At 39.8% G+C, this 25268-nt stretch overlaps 1 protein-coding gene across 5 annotated transcripts; it reads left to right on the forward strand.

Annotated features, from left to right (window-relative positions):
* Positions 1–9289: 9289 nt before the first annotated feature.
* Positions 9290–25253, forward strand: TMEM200C (transmembrane protein 200C). 5 transcript variants are annotated; one of them, XR_011558708.1, is made up of 3 exons: positions 9316–9960; positions 17357–19237; positions 24683–25253. XR_011558708.1 is itself a non-coding variant. In XM_070747570.1 (2 exons), the coding sequence occupies exon 2, from the start codon at positions 17394–17396 to the stop codon at positions 19074–19076; it is 1683 nt and encodes a 560-aa protein (XP_070603671.1). In that variant the 5' UTR covers positions 9290–9960; positions 17357–17393; the 3' UTR covers positions 19077–19976. The 5 variants fall into 5 exon arrangements, 3 of the variants coding, with proteins under 3 accessions (XP_070603671.1, XP_070603673.1, XP_070603672.1); XR_011558709.1 differs by having other exon boundaries at positions 9902–10534; XM_070747570.1 differs by lacking the exon at positions 24683–25253 and having other exon boundaries at positions 9290–9960; positions 17357–19976.
* Positions 25254–25268: the final 15 nt, after the last annotated feature.

Consider the following 25268-nt stretch of genomic DNA (forward strand, 5'->3'; position numbering starts at 1 on the left):
CAAGAAAAACTTCCGGAGCTTGGGGAGGTTTAACCCCTGCTGTGGTGCAGGATACCGAGCAGGCCACACCCACCATGGCCACGCCCACCCAGCAACCAAGTACAGAACTGTTTGCTAAAATGTTTGAATCCCACCTCTGGGTTACATTATCTGATATTTTTTTTATAAGGAATGCAAAGAAGTGGATTTATTAAGTCTACAAGTTTAACAAATACTGACAATTTAACCCTCAAAATGAAAACAAAAAAAAACAAAAACAAAACCCCCAAAGCATAATACATTGCCCTACATAGAAAGAGCGAAGAGGATAAGTTGTGGAAAATAATAATTAAAAAGTTCCCTGGCTTGACGGAAACAATTTTCATGATTTTATCTATGACATTTCTAGGACACTATAATTAGATCTAATCAAGATGTAATATTTTTAGGAAAATAGAAAAATACAAATAAAAATAACATGATTTACTAATGTATGTAAGTTAAATAAGAATTAATAGTTTTTAAAATTAATCACGTTTTATATTTCAGACTATTTAAACTTTTATACCGTATCTGCAATAGATTGTATAAAAGAGCAATAAATGCTCTTCACACTGAGGTTAAAAGCAAGCAGTACTGGGTTAAACCTGCTTTATTCATGCTGTCATTTATGATGAAATGCAAGTAGTCCTTGACTTACAACTATTTATTTAGCGACCAAAGTTTCAACGGCACTGAAAAAAGTTATTATTGCACTAATAACCATTGATGATTGCATGGTCACATGAGCAAAATTTGGATACTTGGCATGTAATATTTATGGTTGCAGTATCCCTGGTTCATGTGATCACATTTGCAACCTTCTGACAAGCAAAGTCAATGGGGGAGTCTCAGTCACTTAACAACCGTGATTCACTTATCAACTGTGGCAAGAAAGATTGTAATCTGGGGCAAAACTCATTTGACTGCCTTGCTTAGTAATGGAAAATTTGGATTCAATAGTGGTCGTAAGTTGAGGACTATCTGTATCCCAACAACCTTAAGTCGAGGCAGTCTTAAATAAGGAGTCTTTGTATTTGTAAATAAGATACATATATCCTATTTAATTTTTTTTTAATTCCCTCTTCCAATTTCATGAAACATCATTGATGTGTGTGTGTTTGTGTGTGGATGAGATGACTCAGGGCATGGTACAAAGGCAACACAGCCAGAGAACCGGTATGAGTCCCATATTGGCACCAACTTTGCCCCCAATGTCCCTTTTACTCTCGGGCCTAGAGAAAACCTCTCACACAAACCTACAGATACTGCAGTCCAAACACTGTAAACAGAATGACTGCAATCAATCACTCCAGCAGGGTGAGATAATGAGTCCCAGATGGGAAGAGTAATTCCAGCAAGACAATATAAGCACACGGTAACACAGCACTAATTCAGACAGTCCAGAGGAGTGCCACACTCTCAACACCAGATAAATTCAGCTTCCAATCCCAACAAACACACTTGCCTTTATACTCCTCACCTGGTTGGTGCTACACACGCTTGACACCATCTGAACCAAACAAGCTTGTCTTTGTCTCATTGGACCACAGGACATGGTTCCAGAAATCCATATCCCTGAGTGTGCTTGTCTGCAGCAAACCGTTTGCGGCAGAAACTCTCATCTCCTTCTGTGCAGGTGCAGAAGTGCAAAGATAAAGGATGATTTTGACGATGTAGAAAGAATTTGCTAAGGCTACATGCAGACAGCCCGCATACAATTCTCCCTCCCAAAGAATACATTTTAAAATAGTATAAAGTGTGGCAAGCCAAAGAGCCCAACAAAAATGGCTTCGGCCTGACATGGTTGACCATGGCAAGGCTTGTTCTGAGTGGACACTGTCCTGTTCAACGCTTGGCCACCATGCTGCAGCTGTTTCAGGGTCTTGGCAGTCTTTTTATACCCTAGGCCAGTGATAACGAACCTATGGAACAGGTTCGACAGGTGGCACGCAGAGCCATATTTTCTGGCATGCAAGCCATTGCCCTAGCTCTGCTCCAACATGCACGTGTATGTCAGCCAGCTGATTTTTGGCTCACACAGAGGCTCTGGGAGGGCATTTTTGGCTTCCAGGGAGCCTTCGGGGGGATGGGGGAATGTGCTTTTACCCTCCTCTGGCTCCAGGGAAGCCTTTGGAGCCTAGGGAGGGAGAAACATGAGCCTACTGGGCCCACCAGAAGTTAGGAAACAGGCCGTTTGTGGCCTCCAGAGGGCCTCCGGGGGGCAGGAGCTGTTTTTGCCCTCCCCAGACATTGAATTATGAGTGTGGGCACTCATGCATGCACGATAGATGCACAGATGTTGTTTTGGCACACAAGGAAAAAAAAGTTCACCATCACTGCCTTAGGCCATCTTTATGTAGAGTAATAATTCATTTTTTTCAGATCTGAGAGTTCATTGTCATGAGGTGCCATATTGAATTTCCAGTGAGAGAGAGCGACACCAAAATTAACACACCTGCTCTCCCGTCACACCTGGGACCACTAACGACTGAAGAGTCACATGACACTAGGGAGGGAAAATGGCTACTTGTGCCCCATTTGGAGATTATCACCTAAGGGTGTACTCACTTTTCTTGCAGTTTAGACATTAGACATGCAGTTTAGACATTAATGGCTGTGTGTTGTGTTATTTTGAGGGGACAGCACATTTACACTGTTATACAATATGTATACTCACTTCTTTACACTGTAGCCAAGTGTCATTTCTTCAGTGTTGTCACATGAAAAGATATGCTTAAATATTTACAAAATGTGACGGGGTATACTCACTTCTGTGACATAAGTGTAGGACCTAAAATAATCTCATCAATTCTTGCAGAAGAATCAGGTATCATTAGTTATCAGTGATTCTGAAAACTAAAAAAATACATCGTCCATTTATCATGCATATTTTGCTGCTCCCGGAAACCATGACAAATTAGGATATCAACAAGAAATCAAAAGATAAAGCAAGTTTTAAAAAAAGTTATGACAGTATGAAGATAATACATTAAGTTTCAGAAACCTGGTTTTAAAAAAATCATATATATAATTGCACCATTTATGTCTTTAGAGGTACAATCACAGCCTGTGTTATTATATTTCAAACGTCTTAATTGTTGATGACATTTTCATTTTTACCACTGGATTAAATCATCCTAGGTTTCATGTAATTATGCTATTCCCATGTCAGTAAAATCAATACATTATTATACTATAAGATGAATAACGAGATGTCTGAAAATCTGATTGAGAAATCATAAACTTAACAGCCATCCAGATGTTTGTAAGGCAGATATGCATGGGTGGGCAGCAGGCAGGACGGGGTGGAACAGAGTTCTACCGGCGGAAATAAAGATGCGTGCACAGCTGCAGCTGATAGGCGCTTGTCACTTTCTGGATTACTGGTCTCAGCTGGGCTCTCCTTTTTCTCCTGCTGCTGCTGCTGCTCCGTCTGCGCTCTTTGCTTTTCTCCTCTCTCTTCCTTCGTGGCCTCGGACAAGCTTCCCTCTCTCCTGCCTGGCTCCCCTCCAGCCTCATGCGGTCACCTCCTGCCTGAGGTGCAAGCAGAAGGAGTGGGTGGAAGCGGCGCTGGCAGCATTTATGCTTCTGACAGCACCCGTTCACCTAGCTACCCAGCCTAAAGTGGGAGAGCAACCCAGGAAGGAGAGCATGGGAAACGCGAAGCAAATTGTCACCCCCCGTGAGCGACACTGGTAAGGCTGTAAATTGAGGACTTAGCAGTTCACTTGAATGACGCTGATCATTCAAGCCACTCCCACCTGATCTCATGGCTGGCAAGCCACTCCTAGTAAGTTACATGACCATTAAGCCACACCCACAAAATAAGCCACACCCACAGTGTGGCAGTAAAATTTTTGGCTGCCCATTACTGCACATATAATATGCCTAATAATTGAACTCTTTTTATTCTGCTTGTTGGAAGGCTAATCCAGTGTTTTTCAACCAGTGTGCCGCGGCACACTAGTGTGCCATGACACATGGTCAGGTGTGCTGCAAAGCTCAGAGAGAGAAAGAAAGCAAGAGAGAGAAAGAGCGAGCGACAGAGAACAAGAGAGAGAAAGCAAGAGAGAGAAAGAGAACAAGAGAAAGAAATCAAGAGAGAGAGAAAGAGAGGGAGTGAAGGAGAGAGAGAGAAAGACATAGAGGGAGGGAGGGAGGGAGAGAGAAAGAGAGGAAAAAAGAGAGGAAGGAAGGAAGAGAAAAAATTAGGGATGGAAAGAAGGAAGGGAGAGAAAGAGGGAGGGAGAGAGAAATAGAGCGAAAGGGAGGAAGAGAGTGAATTTTTTTGTCCAAGCTTTTTTTAGCCCCTCCCCTCCCCCCGCTCAATGTGTCCTAGGGTTTCGTAAATGTAAAAAATGTGCCGCGGCTCAAAAAAGGTTGAAAATCACTGGGCTAACCAATAAAGAAGCTTGCAAAAGGTGATCACATGACTTTGGGACACAGCAAATGATAATAAGTATGAACCATTTGCCAAGTATCTGTATTTTGATCACTTGATCATGGGGATACTACAAAGGTCATAAGTGTGAAAAATGGTCATGTCACTTTTTTCAGCGCCACTGAATGATCACTAAATGAACTATTGTAAATTGAGGATTATCTGGAGTCCAGAACATCTTTCTTCAAACTTAACACTGTCCCAATCTTAAATAAGATACTGTATTTTTGAAGTATAAGATGCACCTTTTTCCTTCCTGAAAATCTGGGTGTGTCTTATACTCTAAATGTAGGTTTTTTCCCTTTTTTGCAGCCCTAACTAGGTGCTAACAATCTTCCCAGTCTCTTACCTTGCAGGTTCTTTCATTGTTACTCTCTGCAAAGAATGTTTTCCAAGCCCTAAGTATTTGCAGGCTTTTTTTCTTTGCTCTATTTCCTCAGAATGTTTCTTTCCAGCCCTAATGATGTGCTAATGATGAGCTCTTACACACGTGCAAGCTCTTTCATTGTTACTCTCTCCAAATAAGGTTTATTTTTAAAGCCCTCACAGGTAATAAAAGAATGTGTTGAAGCTGACCAGGCTATGGACGCTAGGCAGATTCCCCCCACCCCATTTTCCTCCCCCAAAATCAAGGTGCGTCTTATACTCCAAAATACGGTACTTGATACTTGATATCTTATTTGATACAGATATTTGTCAAAACTGTAAATTGTTCTCTTTGGCAAGTGGGGGGGGGGGGGGGGCTACAAAGCCAGCTTTTTCTGCCATAGTTCCCACTCTCAGAATATCCTCATCCAGAGTTCAGGTTGGCCCCAATTCTTCTGCTCTTTTGCAAAGCAGTACAGATCCACCCAGCCCTTGGGCCCTGAGTTGTATTATAGACTGCTGTATTTTCCTTAGCTGTTCTATATTTTAGTTTTTGCCATTGTAATAACTTTAATTTTAAATATTGTTTGTCACCGTCATCTATTCAAGATGGACAGCTAGATGAATTGACTAAATAAATAAATTTTTAGTTATCTTTATAAAAAAATAAAACCACATATTTTAAAACATAGAATGAGTGATAAAATTTTGGAAAGATATTCAACTTAGCTAAAATCACTCATGACCTGCTGCTTGGGAAAATCTACAATTTTCCAAAGCAGTCTTATAGCATGCTCAAATGATTGTGTTGTTCTTAAAATAGACCACTTATGTCCTTTTGTTGCTTATGATCTTCTTCTTTAATGTTCTATATTTTAAGAATACTGCACAAAACTCTTCAAACTATGCTAGTAACCATCAGAAATGGACAAAGGGTCTATCCACAAGTACCAGTATATGGAACCAAAATATTCAAATTTACTTAGTTTGACTGCAAATCAGATTTGAGTATAACAATATAGTAGTTCAACTTTGTTTCTTTTCTTTTCTACTCACTGTTGAATTTCACTGTTCAAGCACTGCCTTATCTATAGGCACCTGAAATTGAATGGTTGGTAATTCTGGAAAGAAGCTTCACTATAATAGTAGAGGTAGAAAAGAAACACAGATTGGCCCAAGGGCAGAATTTTGTTCAGTTTCAATGGAGGTCAAGGCTACTTATAAAGTCAGATGCACCCAGCCTTTGTTAAAAAAAAAAGAATTAGAAATACTGTAACAGTATTGTTATAGTACAGGTAAGAAGGCAAAGATCTGGGTTTCACAGGTCAAACTGACCATTTGATTTAGGTCCTTAATCACTGAAACAATATTTTCAGGTATGATCCATCCTATGCAAAAGTAAGACCCAACCCCAAGCTACCCTGGGTTGCAGCAAAGTAATTCTATGGCAATGTTAGCAAATCTTTTCAGTACTGAGTGCCGAAATGGGAGCGCACAGGTAAGCACCAGAAACTGGAAGAGCAGCTCCCTTGCGCGCATGCATGCCCTCATGCACTGGGAATCTGAGCTTCCGGTTTCCTGTGTTCATGCTGGTCTTCTGCTCTCCAGCACTCCCATGCAGATGAAGACCCAAAAGAGCAACATGTGACAGCTGTCATGCCCAGAGATATGGCTCTGCATGCCACCTTCGGCACATGTGCCATAGGTTCACCATCACAGTTCTAGGGTGTTTGCAGTGAAGGGGGAGGGGGTAAGGCTGAAGAACTACATGTATAGGCATTTTTATTTGTATTAAGAGTGCTCAAAAGTAGATTTAAAAAAAAATAGGCTGCTGTATTCTCTCTCTTCAGGACAACCTACAGCATTGTATAAATAATTAAATCTGTCTCCATATTACTGATTACTATATTATTCAACAGGCTTGTAGCTAATTGCTAATAGTAAGGATGGAAGAAAGAAAGAACTCTACTTCAATAAAAATAAGGCAGTTCCATTGAATTTCTTAGCCTAGCATTTTCTTGGGTATCTATTTTGCCAATGTAAATACATTATAATTATAATAATTATAATAGCTACAATCAATATAAATTACATAATTGAAATCCAATGATTTATGCAAATCAGATGAGCCTGTATCTTCAATAGTAAGCAACAATCCCAAATGTAGTTCAAGACAGCATGTAGTTTATTCCCTGAATGTATACATACTGTATTTCAAATAAAATAGCTCTGAACCAAAGAATTGGATGGATGGATGGACGGGAAGATCTTCTGATAGATAAATGGCAGACCAAAAACAACTCTGATCTTGGCATTTGCATGTCCTCTGCCAAACACCATAGTTTGGGGCCTCGTAGCCAAGATTTTACAAATCCTTTTAGCAGCTAGGGTTTTTATTATTATTATTCTATCCCCTGGATTTTCATTAGCCTATTGTGCACTATTAAAAAATAGACACCCCTGTATCCAACTGAATTTCTCCTTTGCAAAAACACACATATTCCTCCTCTCTCTGCTTTGTGTCTTTTAATATGTTAACACCAGCACAAGCCTTTCACACCAAGTTCTCTGTAGCAGGTGCAGCTCAAAAGCTCTTTGCCTCTCTTCTGAGTAGCTTGCTCTGTGTGATAATACTGCTTACAGTCCAAGAAACTGAGAGTGCTCTTTGAAGAGGTCTGAAAAACTGGAAAAAGGCAGGATTTATTTGCATCAGATTACTGTACTGTATAATGTGGTCCTCAATCTGTAAAACATTAATCATCTACAGTATCTATCAGAACTAAAGAGGGTAAAAACAACCTATCATGATCCTAAGCTGGTAATTTAGTCTTTTCAAAAAGGGTTGCATTTACAGGTTGAAATGTTAGGAAAGGTAAGGCAATTCATAAACTTCCCAAAAAAAATGATTTCAAAAAGTCCAAAGAAACATCTAGGAAACTAAGAGCTTTCTTTAGCTGTGCACAAACTATTAGGTTGGGGGGGGGGAGTATTATTTCAGATAAATCTCTTTTTCTAGAATAGGTGAGTCATAAACTAGGACCTATGCAGCACTGGATGTTTACCTGGATGAAATATCAGTGTGTTCAGAACTGCAGCCTAAATTAAGAGAGATAGCCAACTAAGTCTCTGAGATTTGGTACATCTTAAGAGTCCACTTCATTTCATACAGATTATCATTATATTTATATGTTATCTGATTTTTCTATGACCCTAGATAGTTTACAAATGATGTAAAACATGAAACATGACAATAAAAATAGCATGAAATTTGAAAGAAGGAAAAGCTGAAAAAATCCGAACACTGTGGAAACAGAAGAAAACAAACCTGTTTAAAGAGGCTCCAGTCACCTCCACAAAAAGCCAATAAAAGGTCTTGGGACTCCTTTGAAACACCAGGATGTGAAGTCTTTGGACCTACATCATTCTCATGGTTTGGATTACGCCACAAAACTGTAATAATACCTGTATTAGTCTTACCTAGCATAAAATGGTAAACCTTGGAAGATGTACAGATTTTCTCCAACACTTTAAACTGTACAGTATGTACAGTAAAAAAAAAGCATGGCCTGAAATAACGGTTTGGAAGAAAGTAAAAACCAATTGTCTCTTCAGCAAAGTCTGTTCACGTACAAAAATAAAACCATCCACGTATTTTCCATTATTTATGAGTTCTACTAAATCACCCACAGGACTCAGAGAATTAATTTTCACAATAATTTATTCAAGCCAGTTGAAAGAAAGCTGGGGCAGTCCAAAACAAACCATCCAAACGGTTGCAAGTGGAATAATAATAATAATAATAATAATAATAATAATAATAATAATAATAATAATAATAATTTATTAGATTTGTATGCCGCCCCTCTCCAAAGACTCCGAAGGAATGTTAAGTGCCAAACCGGGATAGAGGACAATACACAACTCAAGTAAATAATGTGTTGTTGTTTTTAAAAGACAATAGTTTTGAAAAAAAGTCCTTCAAGCAGACGGAGTGCAAAAAATCCAAATTAAAAGTTAAAAAGTTTAAAAAAAAAACCCAACGTAGATCACAGCATACTCACTCTGGAGCTGAGTCACTTGCCTTCAATGAAACTAGTGCAGAGCGTGCTTTCAAGTTTCCTGAATTTTGCAGGCTAAGCAGCTGCGGGGGAGGCGGCGCAAAAGCAAAGGGAAGCGAAAGACTGTATGTAAAGAAAAGCAGTAGCCCCCCAACCCAACCCCCCCCCCGCATTTTCAATTTTGCTTCTTCCTGGCCCATCCAACGATGCCAAAGCAATCTCTAAAAATAAGGGACGGGGGGGGGGTTGCTCGTTTCAAAGGTCCGGCCGTTGGACTGTATGGAGAGAGTGTATCAAAGGGCTTTTTTTTTTTGCCCCCTGGAAGAGTTTGTTCCCGCGGCTTGCTTGCTTTGCTTGCTCCGAGAGGGACGAGCTCGCAGGTGGCCTGGGAGAAAGGGGAGGAGATAGCAGCAGCAGCAACAGCGCGGCGGGAAGAGGTGGGGGCGAGGTTCTGGTCCCTCCTAAAGTGGCGAGGGGGGGACGGGACGAAAGCTTGGAAGGTATAATGATTGCCATCCTGCAGCAATTTCCCTGTGTCATGGCTCCGGTATCCTAGCAACTGCGGCGAGTCGGGCCGGCAGCAGCAGCAACAACAGCAAGCCGCTTTCACACGGAGCCATTGAGGAACAAGAGTCGCAGCAGCACCTCCGCCGGGCAGGAGACGCCGTCTCCGCGTCGAGCGGCGGCCGCAGTCGCAACCCCGAACCAAAACAAAGCCTCCGGGGAAGGCGGACGGGGAGGGAAGCGGAGGGCGACCCCCGAAATCCGGAGCGCCGGGCAGGATGCGGGCTGGAGCGGCGGCCGACGCACTTTGCCGAAACTCCTTCTGCTCGCCGCCGCGCGTGGCGGCCGCGGATATACCAACGCTGAGGCGAGCGGGAGCCTCGCTGCTCTGACGGGGAAGGGGGGGGGAGATGGCTGCGAGTCGACGGGGGGCGGGCTGGAGGGGCCGCGGGGTCTTCGACGCCCACCTGCCGGCCTGCAAAGTTTCTCCCGGATTTCTCTCTGGGCTCCAAGGAACTTGGCTGCAGTTCTGACCTCCTTCTCCCCTCACACCAGCCCCCGTTTTCCCTGGTAAGAGACCAGACGGAGCTGCTTTCTGCGTTTGCTAAATGCTGCCATTTTGAACCAGAAACTCACCCGGGGATTCTGCAGCTTCCATTCCCCCCCTCCTCCTCCCTATCCTTCGCCCACCCACCCCCGGTCCGCCACAAAAGCGGGGCTGGGAAGCCCAATCCCGCCTTGGGCCGCCACCATGAGGGGGTGGGTCTCGTAGCAGCTTCTCCTCTACTCGGGGGGCGCCCAAAAAAGAGGGAAACGACACCGTAGAGAAATCGTCCTTCGGGAGCTTTGAGGGAACTGACGAGTTGAGGCGATTCAACCGGCCGCCTCGGCGGATGGAAAAGCGCCCGTACGTGGATGTCTCTTCGGCGGGAAGTTTTGTTCGGGGACGAGGCGCCGGTCTCCCTTTTTTTAACCCGACCCCGCGGCGAAAGCGAAACGCGGTCTTCCGCGCGGCCACCTTTTTTAGCCCCCCTCCGGGCTGTCCGTCATGCCGGGAATCCTCTTAGCTCCATCTTTCGCAAATTGCCCTCCGGAGGCACAGGCCACTTGGCTAATTGCGTTATGTAGGACAGCCGAGCAGCAGGTATGATGACAGCCATAATGTTTTATTAGGCTCCGTCCCTGCAGGCACGTTTCGACTTGCAGCAGCCAGGAAAAAAACTCCCAAGAACAAGCTGCTCTTTGGGGAAGATTGCATTAAAATGATAGCCAGACGGCTATTGCCCCCCCCCCCGTCCCCCGTTTGGTTTTCTTTTGTACTCATTTATCCGTTGGGGAAAAGGGGAGGAAAAGTAGCTTTTCTTTGGGCTTCTAGCATGCATGTACTCCCTTGTAGACCTTTATAGACTTGAAACGCTGCTGAAATCCTGGAAAACGGCATGAAAACACCATCTGGAATTGCTTTGGTTGTGTAGCAGGGTAATGGTATACCGATTCGTTGATGTGGCTTACTTTGATATAATAATCTCTCTGTGCATGTTCCCCAAGACCCGTCCATCTAGAATCGAGAGTATTTCGTCACATGATATTAATGAACTTGTAGGTGGGCTTCCTTTGAGAAATTCTAACTCTGAGTCTTTTACTTTTCCATATTAGTTAACACTGATCCTGCCTGTATGTATCCTAGAATGGGGTTTTCCCCCCCTATATTAAAAGCGGAATATTTGGGTTCTCTGTGTGTGAAATCTTTTAAAATACAATAAAAGAGGAAGGAAGAGATCATATTGGTTGATGAATTAATTGAAGTATATTGTCAGAATCAAGGATTGGGGGGGGGGGGGGGGGGCAAGGCATTTAATTTAATCAAACATTGTTGAATGGGGTGGTGATAAGGAAATGTGGAAATTTAGCTGATGAAGGAAATCCTAGCTTACTGCTGGTTTCGTTTTTGTTTTCAAGGCAAAAGATTTAACTTTATGCGACATATTGAAATGATTGCTGTTATAATGTATTTTATTCACTCTGGGAAAAGCAAGGAATGGCCCTTAATTAATATTTCCAGACAACTCTGAACAGTTTGTGAAGAACTGCAGAATTCAGTTGTTTGAATAACTGATTATAAAACCTCATGCAGGAATATAAACAAAATCTTGCATATTATTTCAAACTGCTTTTCAAGAGAGACCTTTTTGTTCCCTGTATTATTCAAAATAGTATCTTTTGTTTTTTTTAAAAAAACAGGTTTAATATTGTGTATTTCTACTGCCACTGCATTCTTTCTTGGATAGGCTGCAAATTCACTGATGTTACATAACCAGTTACCTTGGACATAGTACATGATTCCTAATCGGGCATGTGTCCAGATAATATATTCATCCCCTAAACTTTAAAAAATATTGTTATATAGAAAATAAATATTGATAAGACTTGATCAAAACAAGCTTTTGATATTAAAATCGGATTATTTCTTTTGTATAACAACAGTAAAATAGAAAGTCTAACTTAAATAAAACTCCTATATTATTCAAGACACTATATAATATACATAATGCTAATGACCCAATACACACCAGTTTCATTTCCAACATTTTCTAATTTAATTCCTTTTTCTTTGGAAGATAGATGACCATTACTAAGCTTCTTGTGCAATCTAATCTTTTGGCCTCATTCAAAAACAATAGCCTGAAACCAGGAAACAGCTTATTAGTTCATCTAATCTCCATAAAAGGGTACACATTCATGGCAAAAAAAGAGGAAATATTAAATATAGGCAGGAACACAAGGTGTGCTAAAGGCTTCATCAAGCTTTTTTTTAAATCCTTTTAAGACAATGCAAAATGTTTAAATATTGATTATTGTTATATAGAAAAAGCCAAAACTGCAACAAATAACTTTAAAGGGATGATCTAAGCTGTAATTGGCAGATATAAAGTTGTTTGTGAAGTATTTTTATAGAATAGTTGAAATTAATCTTTAATTGATTGACCTTCCCACAGATCCTTCACCTTTTGCCTCCAGTTGCTAATTCAAAAGTATCATGCGTTTTTCCATCCGACTCACATTTCTGCATGTAGGAATGCTTGGTTAAATTATACTTCATAACTCTCTAATATGAGCAGTTAATGAAAGGAAGGGTGGGAGAAATCAGCACTTTTATTTTGTTTTTCACTCCTGATGTCCATGCATACAAATATAGTTTGCTGATGAATCAATCAAAAGCCCATCTAAACCAGTATTCTAACAGGGCCAGTTATCTCTGGAAATTGTGCAAGTAAAATATGAGCCCAAATGCATCTCCAAGTTTGTGTGCTATGCCAGTTGGTATTTGGTGGCATCCTTTTTCTAGTACTGAATATTAGTGTCATGACTTCCATAAATATGTTTGATACTCTTTCATTTACACACATTGGTGACAATTTTCTATCTTGTGCTGAATAATTACATGGACCAGTTACTCCACAGTATTGAGATACATTAGGTGGTCATAGATTATAGTACTATAAAAAGAAAGTTTTTTTCCTTATGCAGTACTTTTCACCAGGCATAATTTTGTCTACCTGGCTTTCCTTATTAGTTTATTTTATGAAACTAAAAGCTCCTTGTTTTGTTTGTATTTTTCTGATTCTAGTTCTATCTCTGTTATGTGCTAGAATAACAGTCCACAAAATATTGCAGTGGAGAATTGAATACATGTGTTGCAACATTGTTTGCGTCTTAATCATTTCATAATTATCAGGTCAGGAAATATTTAACTTGGCAGATTTCCTTTTACATTCCTTTAATGTTCAAGCAAGGAATGACAAAATCTTTTTATTCCTCCTGCATACATCAGGCTGGGCCACAATTTTTTTTCCTCGTAGGATCTGTGCCAGAACAGAAGTAAAATGGATGTGGTATGTAGCAAAAAAACCCCAAACCCAATAAAATTTGGGGTCAAAAGATATCTCAAGATTCTTAACAAAATTCTCAATAAATGCTACCATGTCCTTTTTAAAACAAAGCCTATGAAATAGAAACCTTCAGACTAGTTTGTAACATACATCTAGTTGTAAAGATTTGAGACAGAGTTAAGAAAGTTTCAAAGTACTCACTACCCATAGTGAACCAGAAATATGGGGCAGAAGTCAATTTAGAATGAATTGATGTTGAATGGGTAGACTTATATTTACAGTAGAGGACCCTTAAGGGATTTGAATGTTCCAGTTTCACTTAAGGATTGATATACAAAGGAAAAGTTTCATGCAACACGGGAAAAAAATATGAGCTACAGTTTAGAATAAAGCTGCGAAATTAAGTTACCTCTTCAACTATCCATGCCTGTTACAGCCTTCTACAATCCACATTATGTTACCTACTTTGCATACAAATGCATTGTTTCAGTAGTTTGAAGTACATGCTTTGAATTACTCATGCTACTCATATGGTCAAATATGCTACTTGTAACTTCCAAGAATACTCTAGTATAGTCTTAAACATGAGTAACATTCATTTCCCCCTATATACATGTCAATATACATTATTGCATTCACTAATGTAAACATGGCTTTAGTTTTCCAGATTATATGACATGATACATCATCTCCATCTACTTTTATTTAGTCTAAAGCCATAGTAAACATGGTGAAATCTTGAGAAAGATACCCATCCATGGAGCTAACAAAAAGAGCATACTCCTTCATGTTCTTATGCAACTTAAGGCCTGGCATTCAGATAGGGACATCATTACTAAGAACATCTATAACTAGATTTTTTGCTACTGACTTGCTCATAATAAAATTTCCAGGGGTCTGATGAAACTGTCTTCGTGAAAGCATTTAGTCACAAATAATTTTCACAATAGCATCTCTTTGAACTTTTAATCAGAACCAAGTGTGGACAAGAATATTGTCACTGCTTTCACATCATTTTCCCAAGTGTGTTTTTTTAAGAAGAAATGCTCCTTAAGGTGCAGTTTCATTGCAAGTTAAAGAGATAGTTTATATAATTACAGTGTTCCCTCAATTTTCGCGGGGGTTACGTTCCAAGACCTCCCGCGAAAGTCGATTTTCCGCGAAGTAGCGGTGCAGAAGTAAAAACAGCATTTTTGGCTATGGACAGCCAAAAACTACCCCCACGCACCCTTTTTCAAGGCAGCGCAAGGAGCCGAGCTTGAAATTAGGGTAGGGAGCGACGAAAGTGCGGAGGCCGGCAAAGATTGCTTTGAATGTCGGCTGTCCCCCACAACCCCCAGCGCCTCCGGCCACCTCGCCGTTACCGCCCGCCCGCCCGATCCGCCCCTCTCAGCAGCTTTCTTCGGACACGGGTCCTCCTGCAGCAGCGCTGGTGGCTACGGCTTCTCATCCTCCTCATTCGGCCGGTAGCCGCTCTGAGCGCTTTGAGAATGCCTGCCTCGCCCCTCTCACAGTCCCTTAGCTGAGACCACTTTCGTCCCAGCTATCAGCGAGGGGGCTGCAGGAGAGGTGGGGGCAGGCGTTCTCACAGAGAGGGAGAGGGAGAAAGAGAGAGAGAGCAAGAGGGGGGAGAGTGGAAGGTAGAGAGAGAGAGAAAAATGATAGAAAAGGAGAAAAAAGAGAAATGAGAAATGATTGAAGCAGAGAATGACAGAGAAAGAGAGAGAGAAGTGATTCTTGGTGATGACGTATGACGTCATCAGGTGGGAAAAACCGTGGTATAGAAAAAAAACCGTGGAGTATTTTTTAATTAATATTTTTTGGAAAACCGTGGTATAGCGTTTCGCGAAGTTTGAACCCGCGAAAATCGAAGGATCACTGTACAATGAAGTTTCATTAAACGTTGAGGTGTGACTATACTTTTTCATCATTAGTACTGTATATCTAAATAACATAATAGGAAATATTAAGGTCGAATTGTTACATGGTGACCAGAAGGAAAGAGAAGCAGATAGGATTATCAATAAATATGAAATGTTGACAAATTAACATAGTTTGAGAGTTGAGGGTGTACACTAGACAGATGTAAAATTGGGTTACAGTCAGATGGTGTCGTGCATGAATTTTAGGTGAGGGACCCTGATCCTAGGATAATTTATTTACCAGTGTAATTCATTTTCAGTTATAAGCTATTTGTCTACATGATTAAGGAAGAATTTAATTCATTAAGCTCTCAAGAAAAATGAAACAAATCAGCCAAATAATAATACTAAAGACCATAAAACGGATACCAAAACATAGTTATAGAACAATAAAATAAATTCCATATATAAACAGTGTTCTTCCTGACTGAAGTAGTTGCCAAGTTTCATGATGAAAAGATTTTGCCCGGTTACCAATAAAAGGTCTACAATAAAGGAGTTACCAATAAAACAGTCTTCATCTGATCCCTGTAAATCAAGCAGTGGTAGAGGTAGACCTAACAGCAAGGCCATTGGAGCTGATTGAAAAGCTTTGGTGTAGCAATATGAAAGAGGCAATCCTTCAGTCTTCAAAAATCAACAGCAGCATTTTACTTGGGCTGAGAAATTAAGTTGATATGAATGGTTGTTTTCCACTCACTAAGCCACAACAGTTTGTTGGTTTCAGCACTTTCTATTTGCTGTCTGTGAACAATCTTTAAAGGCAATCCTATTTGAGGAAATCAGTGATTACAGTAGAGGACTGGATTATAAAATGGATAGACCTTGTAGAAATTGCAAAGCTGATCTCTTTGGGTGAGGGGAAAAAGAGGGACAATAAAGACTTTAAAAGATTGGAAGCCTTAAATGATTCCCGAAAGAAAGCTTGGCCAATAATTTATGGATTTGGGGTTTAGAAAGGGCTAAAGAAGGAGGGGAAATGATGATTACCATTTTGAAGAAAGAGCAGAATTGAAAATTTTGTTTAATTTTTATCATTTCTCTTTTTTCTATTTCTCCTATTTTCTTTCATTTCTATTGTATTATAAAATTTGTATATATTTTTTAAATATAAGAATACAGAGGTAATTAAAACCTACAGAAGCATAGCTGTTTTGATAGAAAAGTTATTTAGAGCTAATATAACCTATAGATAAAAAGTATATAATCAGGCTCCAGAGTGCTACCGTAGTGGTGTGCAAAGTTCTTATGCAATAGTAAAGCATGTATGGACCTCTATGCAAAACATTGAAATACTGTACCAAACTATTAAACCTGCATCTTTTCTGTCTATTTCATCTTGTTCCCTCTAGAACAAATTCCAAGCCTTTATTTATTAGTATTCATATTTATAGAAGAAAATGTTTAGCACTTCATGTGATGCTAAGTTATTGTAAGCAAAAAGAAAATTAAGCTTCTCAGTTGATCCAGCAGTAGATGATGAAGATGATGATCCATTGGCAGCATACCTAAAACTATACAGTCAGCTTGGTGATAATAAAACCAATAGGTTATTGTAAAGGATTCTCTTCCTCTTATCTAGGTACCATGATTCCCTGAAAATATGACCTACTCAGAAAATAAGTCCTAACTTTATTTTTTACACACACGCCCAATATAATTCCTACCTCCAAAATAAGCCCTAATAAAGACCGTGCCCATGCCAGGGTGCACAGGTAAAAATTAAGCTTGGATGTGGGGTGCTGGAGCACCCCTACCACTAACCTTTGGACAGTTGCAGCCAGGCCTTGCACACCTCGGCCAATTGCTTCTGCAGCCGGCAAGGCTTTCCTGAAGGCCTCTTCAACCAATAACAGAATAGAACAGAACAGGAAAGCCTTGCTGGCCTTGCCGGATGAAGATGCTCCTGAAGGCCTCTGATGCCGTGCAAGTGAAATGAGTCAGTGGATGACTACCACCCCACCCGAAAATAGGATTTGGTGCATTTTTTGGTGGAAAAAAATAAGGCTGGGTCTTATTTTTGGGAAAACACAGTAGTATCTCATGTAGGACTTTACATGAGGCTGATTAGTCAATAGTAAGTGAGCAGACTTCAGAAAGATTGCTTTAAAAGAGATCATCACTCTTACATTCTTTTACTCTGTTTTTCCACAGGAGCTGATGCTGTAGGGAACCTCCTGGATAGCTAGCCATGATTGCCACTGGAGGCCTCTTGAGGATCTCAGCCAGAAAACAGGATCCCTCGCGGCCTCAGGGCCAAGTCTCCAAACACAAGCGCAAAGCAAAAAAAAAGCTCAAGAATGATGTGGTGGTGGTGAAGGGCAAGCTCAAAATCTTCTCCCTCTCTGGCCTCATTGCTGTCTGTGGCATTCTAGTGCTGCTTGTGGGGATTGCCTTGGCTGTGATTGGCTACTGGCCCAAACCTCTTTATAGGACAGGGAACCTTGGCCACAGCCCATTATTGCAATCATATGGGAATGCCCCTGAAAGCCACACAAAGAACCACACACAAGGAACCAGAGAATCTTACCTAGAAGGCATCAATTCTTCTTTCTCTGGCAACCAGAAAGCACTTTCTCCACCCCTTCCTGCCCCCTCATCACCCTCCAGCTCAACAAATTTGCTTTTCCATTTTTTCTCTAGATATTTGCATTCAGACAAGCTCAAAGTGCTTGGGCCCCTCATCATGGGTATTGGCATCTTCCTCTTCATTTGTGCCAATGCAGTGCTGCATGAAAATCGTGACAAGAAGACTAAGGTTATCAATCTGAGGGACCTGTACTCCACTGTCATAGATGCACACAGTCTTCGGCCAAAGGATGGGACTCCCTCTGCTGTGGCCTCGGTCCCGATAAATGGCTTTGTTAACTGTGTGCAATCTCGTGGGGTGGAGTTTAAACCTGGCAGCAGCTCAGGAGGAGAAACCTTAGGAGCCACTGCCATGCTTCCCAAGAATACCTGGCACCCATCTGTGAGCGCACCCCACTCCCCTCCTGACTTGGCTTCCTCACCTCGCTGCTTCCCTGCTTCTAGACAAGAGCAAATACCCAGCTTGGCTGACGCCGTTTATAGCATCTATAAAGAAAGAGCTGCATTGGCCCAAAGCGCCCGTTACCCATCTTGTACCCCCACAGATAATTGGGACCAACACAGCACTGCCAGTTCCATTGTGGGCTCCTCACTGAGCACCTTCACATTGCTGCCACTGGCTCAGGGGGAAACGGCTGATAGACACTACGGTGACTGGCAGAGGCTGCTGGGCGAACGGGACGGCCGAGAAATTCCTCGGGGAGAATTTGAACTTAGTCTAAAAGACCTTAGGAGCAGTTACCTAGACACAGCGCAGGAACTGACAGTGTTGCCCAGGATGAACAAGCGTAAAGTAGTGCTTCGACGCCAGAGCACAAGCTGCCTCCCTGATTCCAGGAGATCCCTGTTCCCTGAGCCCTCTCAGACATTGGGTAGTAGCAATGACCTTGACTCCTGTCTTTTAGCTAAAGCTTCATCTTCCAGCTACTCCAGATCCCTCGATTTGGGGGATTCTCATCTGCCTATACCATCTGTGGATCAGAAAGGTCCCCAGAGCACTCCATGTGATCCGTACAGAAGCAATAAGGGCTACACTCCACTGGAGGAGTCGGGCACCTCCTTGGAGTCTGTTGCCAATACCCCAGCCCATAAAGCACCTGAAGACTGTGACGTCAGCTCCAGTGAGGAAATTGGCTCCTCACAGAGCACCAGCAAGGAACAAACAGAGCAGCAGCCTTTGAAAATTCAGAGACAGTATACAAATAAAGAGAAACTTTTCATGATCTCGAGATCAGATGCGATTGTTGGCCTGGAAGATGCAGATCTGGAAAACCTTGGCATTTAAATGTTGAAATACGTTGGAGATCTAAACAACTTGTAATCTTTCTGCCCTTGGTGGATCTAGGAAACGGGCCAACATCCAAAGAGTAGGATGTCCTTGAATTGCATTGGTCAATTCTTATAAAAGTCTTCAGGTGAAGCACCTACCAGGTGTTTGTTTGCATTGTAAGCCTCTTTTCTTTTCAAGCCAAATTGTAATCCACAATGATTGTTCAGTAAATTCAATGGAACAGCAGGAATAGAATGTTTGACAATAATTGTGCACTTTACTGATTTTTAAAAATACTATTTCCCCATCTGTTTTTGCTATGGCATACCTGCACACCCTTTCCCCATCTTTAGATAAAGGTGGTTTTCAAGCCAGCATCTCTTAATGTTTTGTTAGTATGGAATACTTTTTTCAAAGAATTAACAGCTGAATACTTAGGCAAAAGATGGTGCAGGTAAAAAAGTCTGCACTGCTTTTATTTTTGTAATAGTATTATCAGAAGTAAAAAGGGGTAGCACTCTGGACAGCTGAACAACCAGATTCCTAAAATCAAATTATTAGTACTTTATTGAGTATTACTGCACATGTATCAATTAACAGCATTAAGAATCATTTTTAAATGAAATAAAATAACGCTTACAATGACAAAACTTATTTAGGTAGCATTTAATTTTTCTGCTAAATGCTTATACAAAAGAAACAAAATTTTGTTTTCAGTATAAGAACTAGGGATTTTCTAAATCTTCATGGTGGAACAGAATATATCCTTAAGTATTTCTTCCGTCATAGAAGCAAAGTAAAATCTTTAATGTAAGTTGGAAATCCTATTTTATGCATTACAGATCCTATAACTGGACTTTTAAAAATGTAAATGGACCAGTAAACAGCATTAAATAAAATGTTCTGCAGCAGCCACCTTCACCTCTTTGTTCTGATTTTTATAGCCAAATCATATAGAAACATAGAAACATAGAAGTCTGACGGCAGAAAAAGACCCCATGGTCCATCTAGTCTGCCCTTATACTATTTTCTGTATTTTATCTTAGGATGGATATATGTTTATCCCAGGCATATTTTAAGCATTTTTTGTGTTTCAATATTTAAGAATAGTGAAAGCCAAATCCATTTCTTAAAACTATAGGAAATATTAATTTCTTTATGGGCTAGCTCAGGGGTAGGCTCTTTTTTGACTTGTGAACTTCAAATCCCAGAATTCCTGAGCCAATCATGCTAGCTCAGGAATTTTGGGAGTTGAAGTCCACATGTCATAGAAGAGCCAACTTTGGCTACCCTTGGGCTAGCTTAATATATTGTAAAATTGAATATAAAATACCTTAATCTAATTATGGGAAGGATTTCTTTACCAGCTCAGCCTCCCCTGAGAATAAGCAAATACATTGCTTTTATATATCATAATTGCCCCACAATTTAAAATATTCATAACTTTCACATAATAATACTAACCAAATATTGATCCATAATGAGAAGATTTCAGTCAATCCTAAAATGCTTATTTCAACATCACCAAGAAACCTGCTATCCAAACAGCTGTCAGTCATATTTAATAGCTTAATTTGATCGGCCACTGCCAAAAGATAAATGTTGTACTGTGCTGTGAGTCAACCAATATCGATCAGCAAAACATGATGATTCAGTGCCATTATAGTAAGTATAAGATATGATGCAATATGGTCATCATAGCACTATAAACTTTAAATTTTATTTTACAGTATGTACTTCTGAGTGTGTGGAAGTACAAAAGTAGAAGTTCTATGCATATCATAACCCTATCTGCAATTTAAAGCAGTTGCCTCTTTTTCTGGGATCTATTCTTTCTGGGATGTGTTGCCCCATGAACCTAGGAATAAAGGCAGCTGCTTTAAAGAGCTGCAACACACGATAGCTTTATATTTCCATATGTTCCAACCCCCCCTTTCAGAATCAAATCCAAAGCATTGCACAGCTTTAATAATATATTGACAGAACTGCACAAATATCCAAAATAGTACAGTTGAGAAGTAGCACAAAATCTTGGTTATAGCTTTTGTCAGGATCTAGGTATTCCCAACTACATTTGGCAGTGTATTATGTTCCATTTAATCTAGCCACAATTTCCTCACTCCACCATCACTTTTTTAGAAGAAAAACCTCTTTAAACACTTTCTATATTTTTTTCACTCTGGTCTGGAATGATAATGAAGTAGAACAAATGACACATTTCGTTTTTAAAACTCTATAAAGTGGGATGATATGAGTTGAATTCTGACATGATTATAGCTTTAGATTTTCAAATGGATTTTTCCCAGCATATATTGAAAGGTTATGTTACTGACATATAAACAGCATGCATTCTCTATATCATTATTCTGGTTGCTAACAACCATCTTAACATGTTAGAAAATTTCCAGTAGAAAAAAAATCCTCCGTTTTTATAGACCTCCATTCAGAAAACCTCATATTCAGCAGATTCAATTTAGCTTAGGCATTACCCCATATAATAAAGTTGGGCAAAGCCTAAATCAAATAATTTAATTATGTAATTCATGCTTTGTAAAATATCCATTCCTGCTAATTGGTCCATAAATGTGAGTTTTTGCTGTAATGTCAACTTCATGAGATTTACAAAGTGTTCTATTTTGTGGTGTCAGAAGTAACATCTAAAGCAGCTTTGCTGGCTGAGGAACTCTGGGAGTTGAAGTCCACAAGTCTTAAACTTGCCAAGGTTGGAGACCCATGATTTAAAGGATCTCTCTTAGGTCACAAACAATCAATACCAGTATCTTTTGAGATCCTGTAGCAGCTATTCCAATGTGTGATAATACTGTTTTCATTTTCATCCCCACTTCCTCAAGTGTTGATTTATTAAAAAAAAAAGAGGCTGAAGATTGATTGGCATTTCTAAATTGGCTTTTCTATTTATAATGAGCATTAATTTTGTAATTCGTGTATAGCTGCGTTGGCTGAACATGTATTATAGCAATTCAGTTCTTATCTTTGGCACGGTATTAGAATCTCTCTTTGACAAGAACCACTAGTGAAGCCTAGTCTAGATTTTTAAAATAATTTAAGAGCAGAGCAACTGGATTGTGCACTCATTTTCATTTCATAGTAAGCTGTTTTGAAGTGCTAAGAGAAATTAAAGGGTAATTAGATGCCATCATGTTTTGGAAAATCAAAAATCAAACCAACTATTTAAAAACATGCTGGTTGATCCAAAGATATTTTATACAAGTGTCCTTCAAGTCATGAATTAGTCCGAGTCCTAGAAGGAAACCTGGATCAAATCAAATCCTGTAGCAGCCATTCCAAGTGTCAGAATGTGTGACAATACAGTTTTAATTTTCATTCTCACTTACTTAAGTGTTGGGGTTTTTTTTAAGAGAGAGAATGTAGGTTGGTTGTACAGGGTATTTCTATATTGGCTTTTCTATTTATAATGAGTTAATTTTGTAATCTGTACAGTTGCATTGGCTGAGCATGCATTATATTGACAGGATGTAAGAATCTCATTTTGACAGGAACTGCTATTGATGCCTATTCTGGATTTCTTAATAATTTGTCTAAGAGTAGAGCAACTAGATCTTGCACCCAAGATGCAGTTGCAAGATCTTGCATGAAAATGAAAGGCAAATTCAAATATGTTCCTTTGGTTGTGTTACAGATATTTCAGTAATGGTTCAACTCTGGGAGGAAAATAATTAAATAATCAAAGTTTCTTTGATAGTTTCTTCTCCCACTAAGGTGTCAAACTCACTGCACCATGTGACATATCAAGACTTTTCCCTCTTCGTAAATCGGGTGTGGACGTGGTCAGTGCGTGATGTATTCGGCCCGTGGGCTAGAAGTTTGACAGTCCTGCACTAAGATATCCTCTATCTGTATGCAGCTGACATGAGAATCATTTATATTTTCTTAATGAACTGGATTTTACAATCATTTCCTTTTAGCATTAATTACCAAATATTAAATGGGACACAATGGATTAATGCAACAATGTTTACTTTTTAAGGCTGTGCAGCATTTCTGAAATGCAAAATAGTGTTCAAATATCCAGGAATGGACCTCTTTCTGTCTGCTGTTCCTAAAACCAACATGTCTCATAGTCCCTACGTGATTATTTTCTGGAAAGAGATGTAGCTGTTTTTTTTAGGAACTGCAGATATGTTCTTTGTTCATATCCTGCACGCCTCTTTTGGCCTTTGAATCCCAAGCATTGGACAACTAAAGAGTCCTATCCATAGAAATTTGATGGCAAGGAACCAGAAGTCTTTTGTCACTATAATTAAATCATACGTCTAAAAATAAAAGCCACACTGATGGATTGATTTAAAGATGAGAGCTGCCAAGAGAGTCACTGCGTGATTCAGCTCAAAGCTAAAGGATGCTTGTGTTTAAACAATAGCCAATATTCTTACAACAATTCAGCGCTCATATCCTATTTTCTCCAAAATGACTTTGCTTTTATTGGGAACTAGGGATTTCACCGATGTTGCACTATGATGCAGATAGTTCCATCAGTCTCAGGGAACAATACTGTGTAAAACCAGTATTACCTTTTCCCCTTTTCCTAAATAATGCTATAAAGAATATCACTTAAGGATCACAATTAATCTGGTTCAGCATGGATGGGTACAATGCAGATACATTTTTGCAGGTATGAGAATGTGTGGCCTTTCAAAAGTACTTTGTTGAAGTACATGTTTTAGCTTTTCTCACTACTGAGCCTGATGGTGAGAGCAGGTGAATGTTGTTCAGCTGATGAGCCATATGTCTCCCTCCTTGTTCTGATATTTAGACAGAACATACTTAATCTACAAGGTCATAAATGCCGCAGTGGTATAGCAAGGCACAAGTATTTCTCTGCCAAAGCAGACATATTTTCATGTCACAACATCATTTATTAGTAGCAATAGGAGTTGGAGTATATACTAGAAATACTGGTGGAATTCTTTCAATGACCAAATATGGGTTCATATGTGGAGGAAATGTATAAATATTTATTTAAATGACACATTATGTATTAAGTATTAAGCACAGTATGTGACTTAAATCAGCTGCTCTTGTCTTCTTTCCTGGGCAATGTTAACTGTTAACACCCAGCATGCCTTACTTAAGGATGCTGATGGAAAAGCCAAAAACTACAGAACAGCAACATCTAGTAAGCCACATACATACCCTATCAACCATTTCATGCATCCAGTAGCCATCCTGTGAATAGTAGTTAAGGCAATAAAACATACAGCTAAAGAGTGGGTAATCACCAATCCAAAATGCTGATTCTGTTTGTTCAATTCCTAACCGGTGGGACTAAAAACTCTGCCAATTTGTTCTTACAAGTAGTCTTCTGCAACAGAAAGCTCTCGTTTTAAGCCTTACTCTCAAGAAACATCAGCACAGTTTAAAATTTCTATTGCTGATTGGTGATGGTCAAAGAAAGCCCCATTGTTTTTCTCAGTGCAATTAAAGTGGTAGGAAAGATCATGCTCAGAGATGGTGAGATCCTATCAAATAATGCTGCCCATTGTCCAATTTGAAATGTTTAACATCAAATAGTTACTTAAAATGCATTTATACGATGTTTCTTGTTTATTTTGTTTCTCTCTTTTTCTTTCTGAAACAAGCCCCAATCAGCTTGCAGATTCTTCATACATTACTTCTTGTTGGATATGTGAGAAGATCTACAGAACACAAGGAAAAAATGGCCTCATACATTTATCTTGTGCTAAGTAACAAATGGAGATCCAGTTTGGTATAGTGGTTGAAAGCACCAGTCTAGAAACCAGTAGACTTTGAGTTCAAGCTGTACCTTAACTGGCCAACTGGATGACCTTTGCTCAGTCATTCTCTGTCAGTCCAAGGAAGCAAGCAATGGCAAGTTACTTCTGAAAATCTTGCAAAGAAAACCAAAAGGACTAGTTTATCTGCCACCAAGATTCAACATTGATTTGAAGGCGTCAAAGGAAAAAAAGTATAGGATTTCGTACATTACTCTCATTCATTTTCCAAACAACGTAAGAGGGTAAAACAAACCCCAACCCTTTTAAGTGTTTCCAGAAAAAAAGAGGAAAAATTGAAAATATTTTTAATTACACAATTGCTTATATGTTAATGTATTTGAAAATTACGCCTTTAAAATCATCAAATGTATGCAAGTAATACCAAATAAAAACAAGACTTAGGCAAAAAAAAAAATCTCCCAACTTATTT

Source organism: Erythrolamprus reginae, chromosome 3 (assembly GCF_031021105.1).
Source record: "Erythrolamprus reginae isolate rEryReg1 chromosome 3, rEryReg1.hap1, whole genome shotgun sequence".
NCBI lineage: Eukaryota > Metazoa > Chordata > Lepidosauria > Squamata > Dipsadidae > Erythrolamprus > Erythrolamprus reginae.